Source organism: Choristoneura fumiferana, chromosome 17 (assembly GCF_025370935.1).
Source record: "Choristoneura fumiferana chromosome 17, NRCan_CFum_1, whole genome shotgun sequence".
Lineage (NCBI taxonomy): Eukaryota > Metazoa > Arthropoda > Insecta > Lepidoptera > Tortricidae > Choristoneura > Choristoneura fumiferana.
This window is the reverse complement of record NC_133488.1, coordinates 4955816-4978626: the sequence shown is the minus strand read 5'-3', so window position 1 is coordinate 4978626 and position 22811 is coordinate 4955816. Positions and strand designations below refer to the sequence as shown.

At 36.8% G+C, this 22811-nt stretch overlaps 1 protein-coding gene across 1 annotated transcript in view; it reads right to left on the bottom strand.

Moving 5' to 3' along the window:
- Positions 1-15286: 15286 nt before the first annotated feature.
- The window catches only part of LOC141437377 (uncharacterized), a 30328-nt gene continuing 22803 nt past the window's right edge, over positions 15287-22811 (bottom strand). The window contains exon 18 of the mRNA XM_074100683.1: positions 15287-22046. Within this exon, the coding sequence (XP_073956784.1) occupies positions 21926-22046 (121 nt within the window). The 3' untranslated portion in view covers positions 15287-21925. The remainder of the gene's footprint in view (positions 22047-22811) is intronic.

Below are 22811 nucleotides of genomic sequence, written 5' to 3'. Positions count from 1 at the left end.
GGAGGTTCTATTGTTCCAATGTATGTTTTTTTTTTATGTATGTTCACCGATTACTCAGTCAATTGTGGACCGATTTTCAAAATTCTTTTTTTATTCAAAAGAATACTGTTCTGAAATGGTCCCATATTCACCAAATCAAGATCTGATGATGGGATCCTAGGGGAATCGAGGGCAAACCTCAAATTTTATAGGTACACAAGGCGATTTTGGCATTTTTAGCATTAAGATAAGCATTTACATTCAGAAAGTATCATTTGGTAAACTGGACCTGATGAAGAAGACCGTAGATGACCAATGGAACTCGTCAAAGCTAAGTAATGCTCGCTCGTCATGAGACAAACCGAAACGATCATGATTAATATACCTAGATAAGCGACTAAGAAGGAGCTTTAAGTTAATGATTTTTTCGAACTGATCTGATGCTGAAGCCGGAAGGTAGGCAACGGAACTCTGTTATAAAACAACGGAACTAAGCCGTGTTTGGGCTTCATGGAATCGTTGTGAGATGTACTTTGGCTACGAATCACTAAAAAGTGAGAAATAAAGAAAAATTTTAACAAAAGTAAAACGGACTAAAAAAAAAAAAAAAGTAACAGAAAATGGAACCGACTACAAGACCCTTGAAAATATTTTTCTAGATAGGTACCTACTATCTTGAAGTCGGTGACTCAACACGACCCAGCAGGAGTTATTGAAGCCCGGTATGTAGGTGAGGTAGACGACTATTGTTCCATTCCTGCTGGCTCGTGCTGAGGCACCGGCTTCGAGCTAGTTAGGTACCTACCTAGAAAAATATTTTCAAGGGTTTTTTAGTCGGTTCCATTTTTTGTTATTTTTTTATTTTTTTGGAGTCGGTTTTACTTTTTTGTTAATATTACTGACATGAACAAGCAGACATAAAAATTTGGATTTAAGTACAGACCTTTTTTTTTGGTTGTGCTGTTAGCAACACAACTAAAAACTAACTAACTTACTTTTAAGTTACTTAATACTAAATTTAAAAATTAGTTATTTTGATCTTATTAACACAATCCGTTATTATAATATTTTATTAAAACAAAGTTCAACGGTGAATCCTTAATAAAAAGAAAAACATTTTTATTCGTTGAAACACTCATTAAATTTATAAATGAGGAACAATTCTTTCACTGACGATTAAGGAACGAAAAAGGTCGAGGCAAAATAAATCAATTTCACGAAGACCACTCAAAAGAGAGGCATTTTCGTAAAGGAAAATAAAGAGAAAAAGTCAAGTATTCAGGATGCGAAAGGCAAGAGGTCTCCATTGTCGAGATTGTGTTAGATTTTTGAAGTTGTTTTAGGCTAAAGTCTAATAAACTTTATTAAAGAAACAACAATGCTACAGTATTGTAAATTAAATGTATTTTGGACTATTTTTATCCCGGCATTGTGCAGTGTGGGTGAAACGTAGGTAAGTAGATGAAATTGATGCAATATTTTTTATGTTATACTGAAATGTTGAACGACATTATAGAAAATTATAGTTGGTGGGTTCTATAGTTATGGTAAAGTAAACGAAAAACCCGAAACGGAAAACCGTGCCCTATTTCGCATAAATTACAATGCAATGGAAATCTAACAGAGTGTATCAATCGGTATTAGCATAATCCTTTGTAATTTATTACATTCCGGTGTTGACTTTGTTAGAAGAAAAGGGAACTTGCGTGAAAGGGGCAGGAATAAGTTTTTAAATTTTATTACACTGCCCATAGGAAAGTTATCATCATCATCCCAGCTTATATACAACCCACTGCTGGGGACAGGCCTCCTCTCAGAATGAGAAGACTTGGGCTATAAGTAGTTCCCACGCGGAAACAGTGCAGATAGCAAACTTCACACACACCATTCAATTGTTTCGCAGGTTTTTATCCGTTTCGTTTATGAGTTATTGATGACATAACTTTTCAACTATGAACGATTCGCCGACACCAAAATATTTCAGCTATTAAATGGTTCGCCGATTGAGCTTTTCTTTTATGCACGTTTTGACTACAGAAACTTTCAAATAATTCTTCGTTAGAAGTTTTTAACTAACGCGTAAGGATTTTTAAATCAGTTCAGGGCCGTCTGACCTATTAGAGGATCTGGGCACAACATACTGACTTCTATAAGCCTGATTTTGAGGCGAGTAGCTTTCGGTTATCGTTTGGTAATGGAGTAGGCACTAGGGGGCCCCAATCCATCGCGGGGCCTTGGGCACGTGCCCGTGTTCCCAGTGGGGAAGGGGTGCCTCATTTAAACCCTGCGAACGTTTTACTGTAAAAAAATAATGCATGTTCCCCACCACAAACAGCCTTGCTTGTCTTCATCCGCTGAGACAGATTAATTACAAGGACTCGTAAATGTACGTGCTCGGTTGCAATTGGCGAAGCTTGCCTTGGCTTAAATTTGGGGGGTTATATAGAGAATTGCAGTGTCAAGGGCAAGGGTGAATGGAATTATAAGTATATTTATTAAATATGGCGTTACTTTGCGGAGGTCCATATCAATGAACTGAAACAATTTATTTTTCACCTCAGCACCTCAAACAGGCAGGTTTTGCTATGAGAAATCAGTGAGCAAAATCGAATTTTGCTCACTCCGTGAGACAAAGTAACTTTTTAATTATTTTTTTTAAATGCTCTTTTTTTTAAATGGGTCTACTCACTGAATTCGAAATATTTGAACTTTACTTTGATCTGTCATTTCACTACAACACGAAAAAAGCGAGAGATAGGATCAAATTTGTTGATTACAATCTTCAATTAATCGATAGATACCTAATAAATTACATGACAACGAAATATTTCCAAAATGAAAATTTTCCCGATCTTTTAATAAAGTATGCAACCTCGTTGCACGAAAGCCGCTTTTCTTGTTTTTTTTTTTTATAAAATAATTCCGTATACTGCCTCTACAGTTGGAATAAATATTTGTTAAATTGAATGAATTTTTAACAAATCTATTGATATGTTTATGTAATAGAAATCTTAATAAAATTCATATTTAAAGGTTTAATAACACTTTTAATAAATTATACGTTTATTGTTCAACCCTTTTAATGACCCCAAGTTGAGATGAGACTTTTTGCAGTATTAAAAAATAAGTGTGACTACTTACCTAGCACAAGAAGTTCTAAGTTCAAATTACAATGCGTGTTATGATTATGAGATTTGTATTGTATCTACTGGACACTTTTTATGGTTTTAAATGTGATTATTATACTTGTTTCTTAATAATCGGATTCTATTTAAAAAAAAATGTTTTTGTTTTGTAAACAGGTACTTAGGTATATGTGGTTTTATTCTTAAGTTATATTTAAATGATGTTCTCGCTGCTGATGTGAAAAATTGTATGTGTCACACGAGACCAAAGTTTTTTTGCATCTCGTGTATTTGAATCCCTTGCTGCTCTTAGGATTCTAACCTAGAATCACTCGCTGACGCTCGTGATTCAATTATAGAATCCTTCGCTTACTCGGGATTCAAAATCAACACTCGCAACAAAAAACAACTTTGCTCTCTTGTTGCACAAATAACTATTCTCACCCGCGACATATAAGTACCTAATAGCTTCAAGAAATGTGAGTTCAGTTACTCTGAAGATGAGCTTTGGTTGAGTTCGGACCGCGTCAGTGCAGTGTGGTAGCGGTGATAGATGGGCTTGTCTGATTTGTGTGTGTTCTTACGGTGTGGAGATGGAGAACTGCATGAACACACATTTCTTTATTTATTTATAATAGTCAAAATAAAATGAGAGCTCCACTTTGCTTATTTTAGCATTATTCAAGGTGTTAATTAAATAACTGAAAACCAGAAAGTAGTTTGCTCAGAATCGAGAGTAGAATCGATTACACTAGGTTTTAAATTAGGTTGTGTTTGTGTTTTTAAATCCCTTTTTTATCGTGCCCAGTCTAAAAGTTACGACTGTAACAGGCGCCAATTTAATATTTTAGCGAGGTTGCATACTATTTCGATAATTTAGTACTGGCCGTTTTGCTGTCAAAAACGTCAAAGGGCAACTGATAAATACATAGATAAGTAAATACAAATTATGAGTTTAGAATTAGTAATAAAGTAGAATTACTGATTTAGCATAACACACGAATATCTTTTAAAATAATGAAGGTATTAAAAAATAAATGCAATGAACTAACTTAAAATGAAAAAATATTTTGCTGCGTCCGAGGTTTTCAGTTATTTAATTAACACCTTGTATAGAAAGAAGGCGTCGATCTTGACGTATCTTTTTATTGGAAAACACTTTTGTAAAATAAGTCGCAGCAAAAATAACAATTACATAGCAAGGACTACTAAGGACACTTACTATGGTCGTTTACATTCTTTTGTTTTCTTAAGTAATAATATTTTTACTTCTAAATTATGTACCTACTATTTTTACTAACATTCCACTTGTTATAAAAACCAGTCGATGCCCACTCGGTAAAACCTAGTAAAACCAAACCAAGTTTCAATATACGAGTGTAGCTCAGGCTTTATGAAGTAAGCAAGTATTCAGTAAGTATTCAATGAAAGCGGATCTCAAACGCGTCTAACCTACAGATGTCTCTTCTCGACGGCATTAGGCTAATGGCTCCATACAGAAAGGGTCGACAATGGCGTAATGCGCGTCATCCACGTCATCAATCGTGCTGACGTGAAAGGTTAATGCGTCAGCTAATATCTGATGGTCAGGATGCTGGGCTACTACGAAATTCGTAAATCGAAGTTCGTAGGTATCGTACCGTCCCTCTCACTCTCGTAATAAATAATATTAGCGTCAGCGGGACGGCAAGATACGAAGTTCTAATTGCACTTCGTAGTAGGTGGACCTGGGACGGTAGGGATGTCGAGGGATCATTAAAAGGAAGTATAGGTATAGGTAAGTTTGTGGGCTACCCGAGGTTTTCATCGATTTTTGACAAGTTTTGAATCGTATCTCCTACTTTTGCACTACAGATAGAATTATAAGTCAAACGGCTACCGGTTCTTCAATCTTTTATCTCCATTTTTGTCTACCGGATTTTGAAAGAAAAAAACTTAATTTTGTATGATTTTTTTAAACATTGTCTAAAAAACACTTATTTCGTATCTCTATTGACGTGAAAGATCTAACATACACGAAATCTACATATTTGAGTTCGTCTTTGACGTCTCTAAAAACGTGTCGAGGGTTTTCATTTGAAACGAATTAACACAAAAGTTATAGCCAGAAAACCAGTTTTTTGGCCTAAAATTGTTCAACTTTGATGTCAAATATCTCGAAGACAATGAACTTTGAAGTAAATATTGGATACTATATTGCTTAAAGCCGTCGTTGTTAATATAATAAGCCACAAAAAACATTAGAAAACTAAGGAATTCAGATCGAAGGTCATTGGGGCGTGGGATCCCCTTAATGTAGGAATAATCGCAAAAATATGAAAGTTGAGGTGGCATGGCGGACAATATCGCTCGAAGAACAATACTTACAACCGTTGGGGGAGAGAAGTCCTCGGGTGGCGACTACGAATCAGAAGAAAAACTTTTGGCAGGCCTCCGACTCAACCGACAACGTTGCGGGCGACCAGTGGAGACAAGTCTAGTTGCATTAATTGTAGCGCTCAACAGTGAATGTCTTCCGGCTGATGTTAATGAGAAATAATGGACTATTTGCTGCTACTACTTTAAAAAAATCTTCGAAATTTTAATCCTTAAAATAACATAGGTACATTAAATTCACTCAGAAAAATTATCGATTTTGAGGTAGGTACGAGCTTTTAAAAGTAGTGACAATAAGTATGACAGGGAACCCCAATGCCTGCGAAACATTTTGTACGTAGGTACTGTCATTAATTATTATTATTGTTACTAACACTATAATGGATTTTTGTTTCCGAAATAGATGACAAATAATAATTAAACCCACAGAGACTGTCAGAGACACTCCAATTTAATATCTTCCCACTCATCGTTGTGAACAACTCTAACCCCAAGTTATCCAGGATCTAAGATAAACTGACTTTAATTTGTTTATCCAGAATTCAGATAATTTATTCATGAATTCACGTCTTAAGCCTTTAACAAATTAAGCCAGTGTCAGAATTTGTACAGCTATTTGTGTTTTGATACTTTGTAGAAATTTCAGTTGTAGTTTAGACTGGGGTAACAGAAAGTAATATAATACGTGAGGTTTGAGACGTGGGACCAGACATAGATAAGTGAAACTCGGAAAAACTAGGCATTACTAGGATGACATAAGCTTAGATCCGTTGGGTGCAGCTAAAACTATTCCGTTTCATGTAAATAAATAAATAAATATCATGGGACAATTGACACCTAGTCTCAAACTAAATATGTATAGCAAAGCTTGTACTATGGTTACTTGGCAATAGATAAACTTACTTATATAGATAAATACTTACATACTTAAATATAATATTAAACATCCAAGACCCGCGAACAAATCTGCCCTGGCCGGGTATCGAACCTGGCAACTTAAGCTTCATAGTCAGGGTCTCTAACCACTGGGCTATCCGGTCGTCAATACCCGATGCCGGTGTACCGACTTGTTCGTTACCGTCTCGAAAGACGGTTTACCCATTTAGGGGTACCCCAGATTCGGGTAACCACTGTTCAAATTAATTCTTTCCCAGCAATAGGGTTGTCGACGTTATTTTTGAGCGCCTCGTTGCCGATACATCAGAAGGGGCTTGCCAGAGCGCCATAAACCTTGGGGTGTAATCTGGCGGCCGATTGCATCCGACGCCGGGGACAAAAACCGCCGTTTCACGAGATGAAAAAAAATATGAGTCGTCCTGTTAAAACGGCAGGGCTGGCAAAAGTTGCATCACGATTTTTCTGTACAGTCAAGTTTGTAAACTTGTGAGCAAAAATTTGATCAAAAATATCTGAACACGCTAAGCCGTTAACAAGAGTTGTGTTCAGATATTTTTGATTAAATTTTTGCTCAAAAGTTTATGAACTTGACTGTACATAATCGTACTAATTTAAAGTACAGTCACCTGCATTTGTAACTGCCACAGCGGAGCGTGCAAAAATATCTGACACGTCCTACTGGTCTGAGAAATAGAGTCGTCTCAGATATTTATGCATTACGAGGAGCATAAATTGCTTAGCAACTGTGTCAAAGTAATTAAAATTCAACCCGTGAAATACTTGTTATTGAGTAGTAACTCTGATGGTCAACCTGTGGTCTTCATCATCAGTTCCACTTCACCAAATGATGATTTTCAAGAGCAAATGCACGAGTTACTACTAAATATATCCAATTTACTATAGGTGTCCCTAGAACATTTGAAGAGTTCCCTCGATTTCCTTAAGATCCAATCATCAGATCCTAATTTGGTGCTAATTAAAGACATTCCTAGACGAACGCAAAAAAAAACAAATCGGTTCATAAACGACGGAGTTCTGAGGTAACAAATATAAAAAAAAATACAACCGAATTGATAACCTCCTTTTTTGAAGTCGGTTAAAGAATTGTGTGAAATTATGAGCAAAGTGAGTGAAATTGAGTACTTAAATCATGTTTACTTCACTAACGAACGCCAGCATTTTTGGAGGGGGGAAGATAGGCTCGAGTCAAATATCACATCTCAGCAGGGGGTCCAAAAATCCCCAAAATTGTCTCAAATAATTAATGGATGCGTCACGTTTTTGTCTTGCCTGAAAATCCTGGGGGGCTACTACGAAATTCGAAAATCGAATCGAAAATACAAACTGAGACATGGATGCACAGAAAAACCAGAAAAAGAGACCAGCACTGGGAATCGAACCCAGGTCCTCAGCATTCTAGCATTCTACTGCTGCACAGGAATCTAGACACGAATTTTTCCCATGCATACATATCTCAGGTTGCTTATTTCTACTTTGCTACTTAAGCAGCAGCACTAGCATTTCTATTGTATTTATATTTTTATTGTATTTTCGATATGGTTTCACGGGATACCCGTAAAAGTAACAAATTTGGAGTTGAACTAAAAAATACAAAAAGACTCCAAAAAACCAATCGAAAATCAAAATTCGTACCGTACCGTCCGTATTAAATAAAATAACTGTCAGCGGTACGGCAAGATACGAAGTTCTAGTTTTGCACTTCGTTCGCAGTACAGGGCCTGTTCTAATAATTATTAGTTCTGTAGCGGAGACCTACGCGACTGACGCTTCGCCCACGCTTCACTGAAACGCTAAAAAAGTGAAACGTAACTAAGTATTATAAGTTATTCAGCTTATTAAGGTGCGGAACTTTCTAAACGGTTCTTCTCGTGGCTGACCTTTAACATAATTACGTTGGTTACGTTGAAAAATAAGATACAGGGGTCAGATAAAATGATGTTTTTATATGAAGAGTAAGGAGCGTAATTAGTAGGTCTTAGTGAAAACTAACGAAAACATTTTTTTTAATGAACTAGCCTTCTTTTTTAACATAGGTAACTTAAGAACCTTCTTCTTGTACTTCAATAGGTACTAAACTCTCCTGAAACTTGATGAATGATCAAATTAAACGTAACTTGTAAAAACGTATAAATTTTCTTGATGGTGGTGACTTCACGAATGTAAGTCTTCGTCTACGTGTATACGTCTAGTTACGAACGTAAAATTTGAAGAAAATTATCCATACTTTACTTTCTCACAAACTCCCCTTCATCACAGTGCTTCAGCCAGCCCTGAACAGCAATCCGGGAAGATGGCCGCCGCGTTAGCGCGTTCGGCGCGGGCGCTGATTGAAATCATTACTTTAACCGTTTTACGCGAGCAATCAATTTGTACTGATTATCTTGTTGGGTACATGCATAATTTGACGACGACAAAAGAGATTTAAAAGAAAAGTTTTTGAGTTTTGCTTTCATAATTGTAATTCGTTTGATATTGTATTATTTTGTCGATTGGTTGTTGATTTTAGTGTAGGTATCTTTAACGTTCATGAAGTACCTACCTAGCTGACAGTTATCCCACCGAAAACTGGCAGAGTAGGTACTGACCAAGTAGATCGCAAGCAGTCTTACTCAACCTCGACGTTAGCAGAATCATCACGCTGTTAGACACACTCACTGAATTAAATTGCGCTTGTGCTACCAAAGGGTATTTATTTCATTTGGTGCAAATTGGACGGTTTGTCAAAAAATATAAAAAAATATTGTTTTTAACCGCAAACTCAATTTTAGTTGAAAGTTTCTAATTCAAGAATTATAAAAAAAAGAAGGCCATCTTTTAGGATCCATATTAGTGAAGATATGGACCCACAAAGCTTTAAGCATCATGGTAATGACATTTTGCACGCTTGGTAATGACCATAGCACATGGTAATGACATTTTACACGCTTGGTAATGACCAAAGCACATGGCAATGACAAATGTTTCTATCTCCAATTAGGGAACCGTTCTTAAAGTATCTAAGAATAGTGCATTGAGGCTTTTACATATTATTTCTAAAATAATAGAATATTAGTATTGAAGAAAGGAGTTATAGACCATAATACGATTATCATAATGATTTATTCATTAGTTTCATCTTGCTTGTCGAATAAATCTTAATAAAATCACATATTTGGCATTCTTTTAGAAAATAATCTCTTAAAAATTAATAATCTTCATAAAAGTTCTAACAATAATTTGGTTTTCGTTAAGAGTGATACATTCTTTCTAACCGGATGTTATTCTAGAGTTATTATCATCTTCATAAAAAGCTCTAAGGTCGCTATCGATTTAAGCCTTTTTAGTGTCGTCTTGCTCTTTCAAATTAGTTTTTCTTGTAATTTTGGGCAGTTCTTGAAGTAAATTATATTTTTTCAGTTTATTGCGTATAGGTTCTATATTTCCCTTCATCTTCCATTTTTCACACTTTGTCTGTTTCTCATAATCATTGTTCAGGTTTTTCTGTACTATCTCTTTAAAAAGTAGAGCCTTTTTTACTTCTTCTTTTTTGGTGGGGTCAGCAATCAATATTCTGTACCTAGACTGCGCGGGCCTGCCATAAACTTCATCTTCTTAATAGTTTGCCTAAAGCGACGGATACACCTGTGCAATGATTTATTTTGCTGTTTCATCTCTAGCAAATTCTTTCTGTAGCGCAATTCATTTTTGCACATTTCATACCGAAATTTACGAGCAATAGAAAGCTGGCTTTTTGCGGTAGTAGAAGGCCTTTTATGGGAGCGACGATGAGATAGATCAGGAAATACATCTGAAGGGTTACTTTTAGTTGTTGTTGAAACACCTTCAGGAAAGCGACTATAAGAGGGACCAGGATGTTCATCTGATGGTTTACTTTTAGACGAAAATGAAAACATTTTAGGAAAACGATCACGAGATGGACCGAAAAGTCCATCTAAAAGATTGCTTATAGGTATTTCTGAATGGCTTTTAGGAGAGCGACCATGTGATGGACCAGAAGGTTCGTTTGATGGGTTGCTCTTAGATGAAGTTGAAAGCCTTTTTTAAAAGCGATCACGAAATGGACCGGAAAGTCTTTCCAGAGGATTGCTTATAGGTGTTCCTGAATGCTTTTTAGGAGAGTGACCATGTGATGGACCAGGGAGATCATCTAATGGGTTGCTTTTGGATGAAGTTGAAAGCATTTTAGGAAAACGATCACGAGATGGACTTCTAGGATTGCTCATTGGTGTCGCTGAATGCCTTTTGCGCTTTTTCTTTTTCTAGGTATTCTTTATATATCTCAGGGTTAGATTTAATTTTTTCACGTCGTTTTTTTCAGATAACCGTTTTTTCGTAACAATTCTTGTCTATTATCGTTTTTACGTGGCATATTTAGCTACTTCATTCACTGGAACAATAAATATTATAAAAGTCTAAAATAATTATGTGATAAATATTTGCGCCAAATACAGACTCACCAAAATTAACGGAAAGTGTGCACAGATATAACCGGCAAAAATTAAAAAATGCAAGCTCTTAACAGGATTAGTAGAGGTAGTCATTACCATGAAATCATTGTCATTACCGTGGATTGAGAAGGCCACGGCAATCCATGGTAATGACCACCTTGGTAATGATAAAATCCAGAAATTTCCACTTTAGAAAGTATCGTATTACATATTCCAGAATGTTCTACTGATTACGTCATAACAAATCAGTTAGGTTATAAGATACAATACGATTAATAGAAACAATTCGTAGACTTACCGAGGAATGAGACCCACAAGAAAGACAATATTACTGTGACAAAAACCACGGTACGACTTTGTAAAAAATATAAAAATTCTTAACACGTTCGCGGACGGAGATGCTATAACATTCGGATTTCGAGTACATATTGTGACACGAATTCTATAGCAGTCTTTTTGGTCATTTTTTTTGCCGAGAGAATGCTAATGAATACGCTTTTTCGTAGTAAATACTTGTAGCCCTGTCTTCACTGTCACATTCTCAACAATCAGAGTATGCTTACTGTCACATTACATAGTTTTCGCACACTAACAAACAATCATGTGTTGTCGCCCATCTTATCCCCCCTTTTACACACACATATGCTATAGCAGTCGGAGTTGTATGAGAGTGTGTTCAGTCGCCCGGCGTGTGCGCCGCTGAGAGGACACCCGTGATGTCATTGAACTTCGCGTGTAAACATCATTTGGAAGGATTGTTTCGATCATCGTAAGTATCTTTATTTCGATTATTTGGATAGGTGTTATATTTGGTTGTAATGTTTGGCATATTTACTAACAGTTTATGACACTGCTATTAACGTTTCTATCGCCGAAAACCTTCAAATCTATTCATAAACATATGTACTACGCTTTCATAAAAAAACATAATTTAGGTTAAATATTGTGTTAGTATTATGATTGTTGGCCCTCAATGTGAATATTTGCGCTGTGGATTATCGCTGTGTTAATTAAGTGTTTCAATTTCGTGTAGATGCCTCCTAAAAAGAAGATCAAGGCTAGTGAAACGTCGTCGTCGCGTGGAGGACGGGGCCGAGGCCGTGTTCTCGCCCGAACCAGATGTAATCGAGGAGGCACCACAAAAGTCGTCGTCGTCACCTCCGCCACGATCTCCGTCACCACCATTGTCTATGGCAGTCCAATGCTATAGCATTTGTAGTCACATAGCATTCTTTAAAAAAACGTGATATGGACGCCGCGGCTATAGCATTCACTGTCATATACATATTGTACTTGATAGTGCAGTTTTGACAAAACTGCTAAAGCAGTTCCAAATATTTCATACAAATTTTTAGTGCCAAACAGGTGTGACTTACTGTCCGCGAACGTGTTAATTTTGTGCTGTGCGACGTGCGTTCACTCTGCCGTCTGAAAGGTGCCTAGAGGCACGCGGGAGCAGCGCGGGGTTTGTGCTAAGCTATTTAGTGAAGAGCTGCATGTCGCGTCACGGTGTGACACGGTGATGATGAGTTTAATAGGAACCAAAATGTACGATGTTGCTGTTCAGTGTTTTACACTACGTTTTAATTTGTGCAATCAATAATGTATGTCATAACTATTAAACTTTTTATGTAAATAGTAGTTTCAGCCATAAACGTTAATTTAATGGAACATTTTGCTGAAGTTTTACCGAAAACTGGAAAGCGGACACCCCTTGGTAATGACATTTTGGCCCTTTTTATCAAAATATTTTTCACATTACTTTATATAGTATAAAATTTAAAAGAAGCGCCAGTTAGAAATCATCTTTTATTACAAGTTACTTAAATCCACGGTAAAAATCTAACTTCATTTAGATGGTGATATTATCGCGGACAGCTGATTTACACAAATGAAATAATTACCCCAAAATGCTTTCCCGTGCACCCGTCTGAATAACACGATCGCTTATTTACGCAATCACAATGAGCTAACCTTAGGTACTAATGTCATACTTACAGCTTATAAAAAGTAAAACAACATTTATTTGCATGAATTTTTGGAGGCATTCGAGCTCTAGCAAATTGCTGAACCTTTCGCTCCTCTAAATCCTTACACAATTTGAATCTAAAAACTTTAACATTTTATTCCCATCGAGAAGCATCAGCAGTAAAAAGTTTCATGCGGTTAGTGTCCCTAACAAATAAACAAACTTATTTTACTGGTGGTCAAATAAAAAACTAACCCAACTGGAAATCAAATTCACGGAGAATTCTAGATCGTAGCGACGTTTCTAACCGCAAAACTAAGTTTGTGTACATATTCGGTGCTCTCTTGTCTCTTGGGGCTTTGGTTTGATGAAACTGTAAGCGTATTTTATTTCAAATAGTTATTTGCATTGGAAATTTGATTAGATTTGCGAACCATCTGAAAATGGACGAATTTTATGAATTCAATTCGAGCCTACCTGAATATATATTTCGGCACAGTTGCATGCGCATGGAGAATTGCGGGTATGGGAACAAAATCCGAATTTAATTCATAAAAAAAAGTACAAACATTGGAACATAGAACCTTTTTTAAAGTCGGTTAAAAATGAGTAATGACCGCAATAGTCTAAAATATTCGAATATGTAGACGAATGCTGTAGGTAACTTTTTTTACACAATGAGTCAATGTGACCGTGGCAAATATTTTCGCCCATACAGATAGGTACCTACTTTTATTTGTATTGTATTATGTGAAAGAGATGCTCATTAATATTCTAAGTGAAACTACCGGACTACCGCCGCTCGTTATAACTTAGAAGAATACAGCCAACCAATCCCCCATTTCCCGCCTCCCGCCGAACAAATTCCCCATGACCAGTAACAATTCCGCAGATAGATACGATATCAAGGGTTCCGCCTAACCGCTCCCCGGGGATGGTTCGGACAAAAAGCTGATTGCTGATCGCTGATTACAGCCTCGCATGGGCAACGGGTGTGAGCGACACGGGTTGCATGGTTGGGAAAAAATATTTTGGGAACTTCACGATTTTTTCAGTTTCTCCTTCATGATAACTTTGGGAAAAGTCGACATTTTCACTTAAGTATTTTGTCGAATTATTTCCCATAATTCAATTTCCGATAGATACTTATGACATCTGCAAAGCGAAACAAAAGGCTCGGCCGTACCATACTTTTCTCGAAGCCATTCAGGCGATTTTTAGGGTTCCGGAGCCAAAATGGCAAAAACGGAACCCTTATAGTTTCGCCATGTCTGTCTGTCTGTCTGTCTGTCCGTCCGCGGCTTTGCTCAGTGACTTTCAATGCTAGAAAGCTTTAATTTTGCACGAATATATATGTAAATTATGCCGAGAAAATAGTACAATAAAAAATCTAAAAATATATTGTTTAGGGTACCTCCCGTAGACGTAAAGTGGGGGTGATTTTTTTCTCATCCAACCCTATAATGTGGGGTATCGTTGAATAGATATTTTAAAACCATTAGGGGTTTGCTAAGACAATTTTTCAATTCAGTGATTGTGTGGGGGAATTTGACAAAATTCAGGATGGTAGTAAGTATATCAAACTTTCAAGGAAAACTATGACGGCTAAGTTTGCTTGAGAATTATTAGTAGTTTAAGAGTAGATAGCAGCCTAAGGTATAAAATGTACCTGAACTTGGAAGATTCTGTATAAAATACGAAAACCTTGGAAAAATATTACTTAATTTTTTCGTAATGGCTACGGAACCCTATTTTGGGCGTGTCCGACACGCTCTTGGCCGGTTTTTAACATAGAAATGTCGGTAAATCCCTCACACGATGGACCGATGACCAGAGGGTCTATTGCGTAACGTTTCTGACACTCGCAGTCACAATCAAATTGCAGTGTTGTCATACAAAAACTATCATTTGATTGTGCTACACATTGGCCCTCTGGTCAAAATGCCGGAAAGTAGTGGATGAGGAAGACACAAGATCGAGAAAAATAGCGTGCACCGCTGGAAGCCTACACACAGCATTGGGCGGCAGGGGGCTCAAGAAAAAAGAATCCTATTTCCTGCTGATATATTTTTATAAAACGTGCTAATATTAAGTGAAGCAGCTCGTAAACCCAACGTCCTATTTTTAAGACCACAAATTGTAGGTACTCTTCCGGCCCAAGTGAACGTGTACTTTGATCAATATCGTCCCAAGGTCATAAAATAAGTACAATCTTATGTTCTGGACCACTAATAGATTTAGGGGCTGTTTCACCATCCAATGTGATGCCGTCTTCGTCTATTCGAACAAAACAAATAGAGACGGCATCACACCTAACCGCCAGTTAACACTAATCAATGGATGGTGAAACAGCCCCTTAATATCCTAAAAATATCTTGTGCATTACGAGGCTAATCTTGTACTAGTTGGTACTAGTTACTTTTCGAAATTGCATACATAGGGGAAGTTATTCAAAAATAAAAGATAAAAAATTGATTATAGTATGTATATTTTCACTTTAATATAAAAATTATAGATATCCACAATAATATTTACAAGTACGTAAATGGCAAACAAAGACGCAACATACAGAAGTCGAGGACCGGTTTCGTTTGGCGTTTGTTGCAAAATACAGAAGAAATTATGTAGGAATATTGAAAAACAAACACATTTCACAAATTCGGCGATTCTCATTCTTCTGTGCACCCGTCTAATTACCGTGGTAGGGTTAACCGCCGGAGGGGTTTTTCCCTCATTTATTTTCCAGCAATGGCATTTACCATTATGGCACAATTACCGTGTCACTATTGCGAAAAAAGCGGCACGATAATTGGACTGGGCATAGATGAATAAGAATAGCCAAATTTTATGTAAGGGACTATTTAGCAATAAAGTAAACGCCACTATACCCGCATTACTTTTGGCTTACGTTGCAAAATAAAAATCAAGTAGTATGAATTAACTAAAAAAAATTATACCATCGTACAGCTTTTCTAATATTACGCCACAAACGCCAAGCCGAACCTAAAAGTGGGTACTCCACTACAACAGCGTTTGCAATATAATTTTATTCAAACTTAATACTGTCTACTCCCACTAATTTAGAATGAACCTATTCTGCTCGGAATGGAAGCACTGATATAGAGAAATTATGGCTAGTAGTGGGAATTGGTATGTTAACCATATCATAATGCTTTCAAACATATTTTGTTCCTCAGAATAACCTGCTTTCCACCTTATTTTTTATACGAATTTTTGTTTCAATTAACAGTATTCACAATAAAATATTATAGTCATTGCTGTTTAAAAAAACTATGTCAAAACCGATAATCTAAAGTGAACTTTATTCAGTGCTTCAGAGATCAGCTTAATTTCCAAAAAAAAATAATTTCATTCCCTACTATTCTGACTACCATACTGTTTGTACAAAGAAATATATAAACCCCCTTGCAAAAAAATAAGGCACCTATGGTTTTTCAGATTTTTAGGCATTGAAGCTTAAAAAATAAGCTTTCATGCACGTAAAATACAATAAAACATTAAATGAAAAAAAATCAAAAAACCCGGCTGCCAAAACTAATTATAAGCTTTCATTTGATACCCATATTGTTACAATACAAAATATTTTTTTTCATTCCTCCGCCATATTTTTTTTCGCAGACGCCATATTGAAATATTATATAGCCTATGTCACTCCGACACTTATAACGAATCCAATGATACCTCATATGTTAAAATCGGTCCAGCCGTTTAGGCTGCAGCGAGGACCAAAGAAATGGACATACATACCCACATACATACATACATACGCTCGAAAAACATAACCCTCCTTCGGGCAGTCGGGTAAAAACCATAGGTGTCCGTTTTTTTGCAAGGGGGTTTATATATTTAAAAAAAAAGTATTTAACATTTGGACGCCACTGACGCATACAAAAGTCGGCACTTGCAAGCACAGTCATCATAATTTTAAACGTGGATCTAAGAGCGTTTATACCTGCTGAGCTGGCAACGTTGCATTTTTGTTAGTTTTTCTCGATTATTCCATAATATCACAGGACAATTCACACCAATTGACCTAGTCCCAAAGTAAGCTTAGCAAAGCTAGTGTTATGGGTACTAAGCAACGGATAAATATAATTATATAGATAGATACATACTTAAATACATATAAAACACCCAAGACCCGAGAACAAACATAAGTATTTTTCATACAAGTATCTGCCCCGACACGGGAATCGAACCCGGGACCTCAAGCTTCGTAGTCAGGTTCTCTAACCACTAGGCCATCTGGTCGTCAAAAAAAAATAATAAAAATTTAATGAAAATTTAAAAATGTGGTCTGTGGTCTTCTTAATATATAAGTTAGGGGCTGTTTCACCATCCATTGATTAGCGTTAACCGACGGTTAAATGTGACGCCGTCTCCGTCTATTCAAACAAAACAAATAGAGACGGCATTGCACCTAACCGCCAGTTAACACTAATCAATGGATGGTGAAACAGCCCCTTAATGTGTCTACTCCTATAATTACAATACAAATATTCTTTATTGATCACCAAAAGCAGTACAGACATTACAAAAATAGAAAAATTCAGGTAGAAAATAGGCGGTCTTATCTCTATAAAACGATCTCTTCCAGAAAACCAATAATAATTATTCGTAATAGACTTTTAATTTCTTTAAAAACCGTTAATTAACCTTTATTTCTTTTATATATCGTAAAGAATATTATTTTTCATTAAATTTTTATGAAATAATCGAGAAAAACTATCAAAAATGCAACGTTGCCAGCTCAGCAGGTATAAACGCTCTTAAGCTCATATTGGACCGCAATGAGATTAGGAATCGAAGATGGGTGTTCAGTTAAACTAACCTAACCTGCTGAAATACTCAGGGTTAATTTTAATACAGTGTATAAAATAACCTAAGGGCAAGTGTACCAATTGAATTGGCATTAGCATACCCTTTAATTATAAGGGATAACATTGAGTACCTATTTTTATTTTCGGATTTTATGGTCTGAGTGCATCCACTGACTACCTGGAGGCGAACCATCCAGAACGACTCACTGACAATAGGCCTAGAAAATGACAGGAAATCGCCTAGAATGGCGTAACAGTATAGGGCTGACCCCAAATAGGGAAGAAGCCAGGGGATTGATTGATGGTCTGAATGCATAAAGTAACATCGGCGTAGTGATGGTAGGCAGTGCCAGCACTGCGACACGCGTCAGCACTAGCAGCAGGGTAGGCGGCGCTAGTGCTGCCCTCACTGCACGCCACATAAGGTAGCACTTGTTTGCCTCAAACTAGCTTGAAAAAATGTTTCAGGGTCAATCAAGTTTTTAGTGTACCTTGTTGCCATGATAACGTCTCCCGAGTTACTTATTAAAAGTATGATTTTATGGGGTAAGAATCCACTAAAAGTTAAAAGTTGTGACAGTTTTAATGCGATTTCTTCATGGCTCATCTCCGGAACATCCTAATAGTATACACATTGCAAACATTTTTCTAACAAAGTGTATCACTGTTGTCTCCTGGGTTACGGGACACAATAACATACACTAAGGGGCTGTTTCCCCATCCATTGATTAGTGTTAACTGACGGTTAAATGTGATGCCGTCTCCGTCTATTCGAACCAAACAAATAGAGACGGCATCACCTTTAACCGTCAGTTAACACTAATCAATGGATGGGGAAACAGCCCCTAAATAGTTGATTGACCCTTCAATCTAGAGATGGGTAAATCCGGATCTGAAGATTCAAAAGAGTCAGATCCTCAAGCGGATCCGAATCCCTTAATGACTCCTTTCAAATCTTATCGACTCCGGAGTTACTAACTCCGACCAAGTCCGGCCGGATCGAGCGGCTCGTGATCGCCGTCACACTCACTCGCTCCACTTTCACTCTCGGTTCGGATCGGATCGGATCGGATCTTATTACGTTTGGTCGGGCGCTGAGTGAGCCGGTACCTACGTCGGTACTCGGACTACTCGCTCGGTTATATTGGAAAGAAATGAGATAGAATTAAAACACAATATAATATTATGACCGGAGCGGGCGACGCTTAATTTCACGAAATATTAAGCAAAAATTGCAGCGAAAAATAGGTCTTATGGCACAGACTTTCAATCATAATATTGTTTCGAATCACTAGGCAGGCAGGCTTGCTACAAAACAAATAATCGCTCGCTCGCTATAAAGCCAGCACGTATGTATGTATTTATTTTGATAATATCAACACACACTGCCATTTTAATACTGTTTTCAAGCTTCAAAGAATAAACAGAAAACTAGTAAGTACTTAAAGTAGCTCATAGTACTTTAAAAAATATACAATTTAGAATTTTTCAACATCAAAAGGACGAAACGAATCGGTACTTCAGTTCAGTACCTTGACCTTGGTACCGACCGAACCGAGCCGGGCCGGATCGGCCATAGATAAATTAATAATCGCTCGAAAGAACCGGAGTCAATAAAGGAGTCGGATTCAATAAGCGGATTCGGTACCGACACCGGAGCTGGATCTAGTGAGTCAGATCACTTCGCGGAGTTGAGATTACCCATGTCTACTTCAATCCCATTCTCATCGTAGTCTAATAGACATACGTCGCTGTTGCACGTTGTTAATTTGCCTAGGTATATGATGGAAACGGTTTCTTTCTTAAAGGCAAGATGATGCGACCTTTGGGCGTCGATAGCGTTCAAACGGCAAAAAGGAGTGTACTACACATTAGATAGTTACTAAGTTGTTTTTGTAAAATTTTATTGCTTCACACTTCCCAGTTGTTGTACAGTAATAGACATCCCATATCACAGACTAGATACACAATATTCCAGAAAACATCCAATAACCCTTTAGAAATTTAAGTTTCTCATTGTACCACCTTACAAGTTTCAACGGCACAGATCTGTATAACTTTATTATAGAGTTATTGATACTTGCAAGGGGGTAAAATGAAAGTGTGAGGCTCATAAATAACGACGTATTTTTCAAAATCATAGTCTTAAAATAAAATTCCGATTGCACTTAAAACTGTATCCTGCCATTACTAAAAACTCGATTATATAATTAATAATGTACTTAACAACTTATTCGAACGAAAATAATCAACTTAAATGCGTAGTTCAGAGAGATTTTACAATTTAATTACAGAAATCGCAGTTTGCCTTTTAAAAAACTTTGATATGTACAGAGGCCTATTTAGCTACGAGCTACCCTTATGCTAGTCTAATTACAGTTACTACACGATATCCTTTTTACAATCGCACAAAAATCGTGCAATGCTCTAAATTTTAGAACATTAGAATGTGTGCAAACTTTATTAGTTTTGTTTTGTCTATTGACAAGTATGGGTCAACTTGTCATGGACAAATCTCAGATTTTCCCCATAGGAACCTCTTAACCCGCTTTTGAAAAACTACCCTATTGTTGATACATTTTCCCATTTGAAACAATATGAAGGTGTCAATGATTAGACAAGTACCAACAATAGTGTAATTTACCCTAAACAGTGACTTCGTTTGTTTGATAAAGACAACTTCTGTACAGAACCCTCATGAAACTGTAAACCCATTATTGCCTTAAATCAATTTGCATTTGTGAAATATTAACTAAGTTTCTACATTTATGCGACTACGCCCTACAAATTCCAACAGAACAATATAAATTTTAATTAAATAATATTGTACATTTGTCAAAAGACAATAAATAAAGCTATACGGTATTGGTGTTGCTTCAGACACAGTTCATTTTTCAACCATCCCATTTTTTACAATTGTTACAATACAATTCTTTTGTGTGCAACATTAAAACGAAATTGACACAAAAAACAGATTCTCATGGTACTTCAATTGCATAGAAAATAATTTCTGGTTAGCTTTAAAAGTGTAAACCAATTTAGTATAAAATGAACAATATCACTTTTCATTAAAATAAATATTTGTAAACCAAATAATTTGTGCGCTGTCACAGGGTTAGTTCTACTACCCATCTTTAGTGACATATGAACTAACCAGCAATGTATTTGAAGGACCAAAAAAATCGTCCAATCCAGCTGTTTCCGGTAAATCCAGATAAAATGAGTTGAACGAATTCTAGACTGTTAACTTTAGTACCTACCAAATGTACTGATGAACAGATCTAGTGATTAACGTTTTTCCGTCGTATTTTCAGTCTCAATCAGCTTCAGTAAACTTCAGTAAGCTAGAAGCCAATCAACCAATCCAATCAACTATTTTACCGACACTTTGGGCGTCTCCTGCGTTACCAAAATTGTCTCTGGCGTTACCAAAAAAACGTACTTCCAACAAGATATTTCACGGTTTAATAGCTTAAACTTAAGTAGGATGACATGTATTCATGTACACCATCTATTAAATTACAGAAAAAACATGTTTACTTACAAAAATCTGCAATTGTTTGAAAAATGTCGCGGACAGATTAGTGTGGGTAAAAAAGTTGATTGGCCCAAATACGAACGTTTCCGACAAAATACGATGGCAAAACATTATTCACTGTATCTGTACCTACATTTAGTACTGATTTTTCATGTGATGAAGATAAAAAGGAGACTGTCTTTGGTACTGACGATACTGCCCTCATAAGGCAATTGGCAGTATCTCAAAAAAATACTTGAGTTATTTATACCATCACGTAGCATGAAACATTCTCTATCAGATGAATTAAGCAAATTGGCCGTATCTTGTCTACAACATGATCAAAACCCCTAACAACAACAAAACCTCCTTAAGGCGACGTGAAATTAATTTACACATTTTCTCTGTTTACTCGAAATGTCTAAAAATGAGATACTGCCAATTGCCTTATGAGGCCAGCGAAGGTGTCATTAATTTCGTCTCAGAGGCACGAATATTAAAACTGCGAATTTAAAGGAATTAAACCGATTGGGATATGAAAATTAAAATTGCATCGACGATTAATAAAACATGTATACAGCAAAGACACTGAAAACCTTATACCACATTTTCACGACATTTTCGACGAACTGACCCCGTCATTCGCTCACCCCAATCCCGTCACTGGTTCATATCACTGTCACTAGCACTAGCGTTAGTTACTGTCACTTCCTCATCCAGACGAGCATGGGTTCGTCCGGGTCGGACTTGACTCAGTCGAGTTGCTGCACTTGCACGACCGGCGTGGACGGCGGTATGGAGATCTCGTATTTGATGAGGTTAGAGCCGCGACCGGTCGAGAGGACTAGGCCGCCGACTTCTTTGACGTCACCGCTGTGAAGAGAAGAGAGGTTAGCTGCTGGAAGTAAAACTAACTATACTTTTTTTTAAATAGCCTATACAGTACCCCCCGCTGCTGGGCAAATGCTGCCCCTTTCTCCTTCCACTCTTCTCTGGCTTGAGCAAAATGTTAAAAACTATACAATACTAGGGAAAACATGTTACAAGAAAGCATTATCTATGTAATCATGATAAAATTGCTTCAAGTTTGTTTATAATTTGACCTTTAACAACGACTGTGAAGTTATTTTTATGTACGAAAAACAATTATGATTGGTTATTTGGAGTCTTTTTGTATTTTTTATTTCAACTCCAAATTCGTTACTTTTACGTTCACTTTTTTACGGTGTCTGTACTCCTGTCCAGTGATAGTGTAGGGGTATGGCACGCAGCACGGAATGCTGAGGACATGGGTTCGATTCCCCACGCTGGTCTCTTTTTCTGAGTTTTCTGTGCATTCATGTCTCAGTTTGTATTTTCGACACGAAAAACAAAAAAAAAGTTTATTTGGCAATAAAGTTAATTACCAGGTAGTTTCTGGTTCAATCAACTTTTTAGGTGTAGCTTTTTGCCATGGTACCGTCTCCTGAGTTACCTATTAAAAGTATGATTGTATGGGGTACAAATCCACTAAAAGTTAGGGAGTTGTGACAGTTTTAAAGCAATTCCTTCATGGCTCATCTCCTAAGCGTGCTAATAGTATACATTACAAACATTTTTCTAAAGTGTATGACTAATGTCTCCTGACTTCCTGAGTCA